A 3798-nucleotide genomic window follows, 5' to 3' on the forward strand; every position below is an offset into this window, starting at 1 on the left:
TTATACTAGGAAAATCCTTTTCCGGCTCTCTTTTAGCCCAACCTCTCTATCCCTAGGGGGTATTGCTCTATTAGCAGGTTTTTATGGAAAACCCTATCTATTTCTGCTGTGGATGGCAGGCAGGCCTATATATATTTTTGGATGGAACAGAATACAATAAACAAAGCTGAAGAACTTGCACTTGGTCTTGGCAGAAAGACGGTAAAACCAAAAAGACTTGCGAGGACTTAACTCTGTCCAGAGAGACTCAAATCCTCTGCCTGAAAGAAAAGGGAAGCAAGCTTCCCAGGAAAGAACAGGAAATGATGAATATCTAGGATAAAGAAATAAACAAAAGGGTATTCAATAAGCAAAGCATGAAGCAATAGTGGAATTACTAGGAAAAAACAGTCAATATTATGTCAACAATTTGCTAAGTATTCTAGCTGCAAATCAAACTTTATCAAAACATAGAGGGTTCAAAGAAAGAAACAATTAAAAACAACTCAAAGCTTTGGAGTAACTATAGAACTCGAGTCACCATTTACCAGGACTAAATATCAAGAGTGGCCCACTGGGTGCCAGATATTTACACACTTGGAAACAAAGCAAAATACAGCAATGGTACATTGAAAGTTTGTAAAAGAACAAAATTTTAGGCATCTTCCAAAAAGTTAAGCTAGGCAAGCCGCTTGAGCCTCCATGCAAGTTGTCAGACTTCATAGTTACAGGCTTGCCATAACAAAGACCATTTTTTGTCAGATATCAACTTTAAAGTCAGAAATCAGCTGCATCTTCCTGTGCACTTATAACCCCGCAGCCTAATGCAACAAACCATGAAATGCGCTATTGACAACACTCCTGATTCCCTTCAGGTTCAGGGTAGGCAGCCATTTCAACTAGTTGTTGACAAAACATACAAAAAGAATAAAGTGACAAACCACAAACACATTATCTTAATTGTATTCATTGGCCAACTCTTCCCGTTTCAACTCTAATGCCATATGCTCGTTTTCAAGCTTCATCCTTTCATTTTCCATCCTGAGTTTGTCCAGTTCCCTGTCTTTCTTCATGCTGAATCTCTGCCACTTGAAACGCTGCTTTTCCAACTCCAAAGTTTGAGCCTGAAGGCTCAGCTTTTGCTCCTCCAGCTGCAACGCACGATTCGTCATCCACTGCCTCTGCATCCAAGGTGCTTGGGACCTGTGTTGAAGCATATGTTGCATGTCTGGGTCAAGGATCCCAGGATGAGATCTTCTGGCACAGTCCTGAGAACCAGATGCATTAAAAAAGCTTGCATCTTCAACATCCTGCCCTGATTTCATCCTTTTTAGAAAGGTATCAACCCCTTGAAACCCATCACTTTCATCATGTAAACCATTGATGCCCTCAGCATCGTCATCCCTGTCATCAATCTCATGCTCTTCATGTTGATCTTCATCGACATCTTCTCGTGAATGATGGCGCCTCCTATCACGATATTCCCCGCTCCTAAGAGCTAACTGCACGCTCTTCTGCAACGCAGGATCACTGGGCAAAAACAATCTGTTCCCATTATGATACGAACACATCTCTTCATAAAATAGATGCTTTGAGCTCAAAATCTTCCTAACATCCTCCTTCTTCTTCTCCGAAAGATTGTCCATGTAGTCCAATAAGGTTGGGTTTTCAACAACCTTGCATGAAATGCCCCTACCAAGCACATCTGTCAACCTCTTATACCGTTTGTTCAGATCATTGAACTTGTCTTCACACTGCTGAGGTGAAACTTCATAACCCCTTTCAGCCATCACTTTAGAGACTGATTTCCACTTCCCCTTCTTCTGTAAGATTGCGAATTTCCTCTTTCCACCACCGCAGTCAGAAGCAACATCCTCCCCAATATATGAGACGATCATAATCAAAAGCCTCACCATTACATCAGTCCACTTCACACGATGCCACTGAGAATTTTCCTTCCCTTTGCCGCCCTCGTTATGAGCATCAACTCCCTCTTCAGTGAGGCTGTGTTCGTCCTCATCGCTCGTGGAAGTTTTGCCCCTATCTGCACCCGTCCAAACCCAATGGCCGCTTTTACAATCAACGACTGGAAGCTGCTGGCCATACTCATTCATGTTTCCAACAGACATGGCAAACACGTCCTCAAGTTCGGGACGGGCTACCGTGTTTGGGTGAGGATTTTGTTGCTGATGGTGGGGATGAAGAGAACCCTGAAGGTCTAGTACCCCACATGGAGAGCTAGATAACAGATTCCCTGCTGATAGACGACCTTCCATTTCTACCAACAAATGAAAATCGCCTCAAATATGTAGATTTCTTATCAGATCTCTAGCACATCCTCACCAAGTTCTACCCACTAACCAGATAATTTTTGCACCAGAGACAAAATCAAAATTGAATCTCTATTCCAGGCAACCAAGGCTCATCTTATGCATAACCCGTCTTTGTCTCAAACCGAGCTACTGTGGATGAAACGTCTAAACGCCATCCATTTCTTTGCATCCCCAGAACGTAAAATCTGCCGACGTGGATGGATAAAATCAGATATTTTCCTCAATGGTACCTCCAAGAAGATAAACAATAAACTTCTTATACATAAATCCCTTAACTTCCTAGCTAGTAGATGACACTTAATACATTTCCATAACAAGAAATGAACATCCGTAAATGATACTACGAAAATTTTGATTTTAAAGATAAACGAAGTTCAGAGTATCCTCTAAATGGTGCATAACAAACCTCATTCGCTTCTTCCCAAAACCTATCCAATTCTTACCACAAACAAAACAATACTCAGAATTAACTAAAACCCAAAAAGCAAACATAAGTTAAATCTCCTCACCATTCTTGCAGAAACCCACCAACCAAAACCATTCATTTAAATCAGAAAAAAAAAAAAGAGAACAAGAAAACCCAACTCGGAACATCACTAAAAAACCTCAAGAAACACACTTAAGCGAACAAAACCTCGCCCCCGCTCTCTTATCTTACTCTCCATGTAATTCATCTCCAACCATAAAAAAGAATACCAGAGAGAGCGAGAGCAAAAACAGGTAACAGAGAAGCTATAATTATTGCTGCAAGCATACAAAAATGCAAAAAAAAAAAAAAACCTCTCTGATCCTCCTTCCTTGAAACAAGAATCAACTGTGAGAAATCAACAATCTGCAGAAAGTATTTGTGGCATATTCCACAAACAACCAAGAAGGTAGAGGGTCACGCATCAAAGAATGAATGATCCCTCCCCACTTTATATCATATGGCCTTTTATAACAAACAACCGATGATAAAAGTATATAAAATAGATTTGATGTGGGGGCTCAGTTGGAGTAACAAACACTGCTGAAAGAAAAAACAGAGGAGGTAGAGAGCGAAATTCTAGAGACGTGACGGGTTTGGATTATGAGCTTCTAGGGCTTCCCAGACTTCTTCTGATGGCGGTACAGGAGTATTTTGGTCATCTCATTAGGTTGGTATGTGTCTGCCAACGTTTTTTTTTATACATATGTCGCCGCTGCTTTGAAATATCATCATTTTGTTTGGTCATTTTATGCATTCATTCATAGGTCACAACTCACAAGGCTCATTTTTTATATTTTTTATAATGTTATTGAACAAAACATTATTTAAGTGCATTTTGTTATGAATGCAACTCATTTTTATATTTTTATTCATCCTGAGTTAGATTCTAGTGCTTTAAGGTGTAATTACCTGCTTTTTGCTTTTCTAGGTATAGCTTGCCAGTGGAAAAAAGAAAAACAAATTATCTCCATTTTACTCATAACTAATATTAGATATCTTTTCTTTTTCTAATTTTAA

The 3798-nt window shown here is 39.8% G+C and overlaps 1 protein-coding gene across 1 annotated transcript; it reads right to left on the minus strand.

Moving 5' to 3' along the window:
• Positions 1 to 507: 507 nt before the first annotated feature.
• Positions 508 to 3429, minus strand: LOC149847162 (uncharacterized). Its single transcript, XM_089996854.1, has 2 exons — positions 3093 to 3429; positions 508 to 2497 (listed from the first exon to the last, which is right to left on the minus strand). The coding sequence occupies exon 2, from the start codon at positions 2253 to 2255 to the stop codon at positions 936 to 938; it is 1320 nt and encodes a 439-aa protein (XP_089852980.1). The 5' UTR covers positions 2256 to 2497; positions 3093 to 3429; the 3' UTR covers positions 508 to 935.
• Positions 3430 to 3798: the final 369 nt, after the last annotated feature.

The sequence above is a fragment of the Nuphar pumila genome, chromosome 2, assembly GCF_984573655.1.
Source record: "Nuphar pumila chromosome 2, dmNupPumi1.hap1.1, whole genome shotgun sequence".
Classification (NCBI taxonomy): Eukaryota; Viridiplantae; Streptophyta; class Magnoliopsida; order Nymphaeales; family Nymphaeaceae; genus Nuphar; species Nuphar pumila.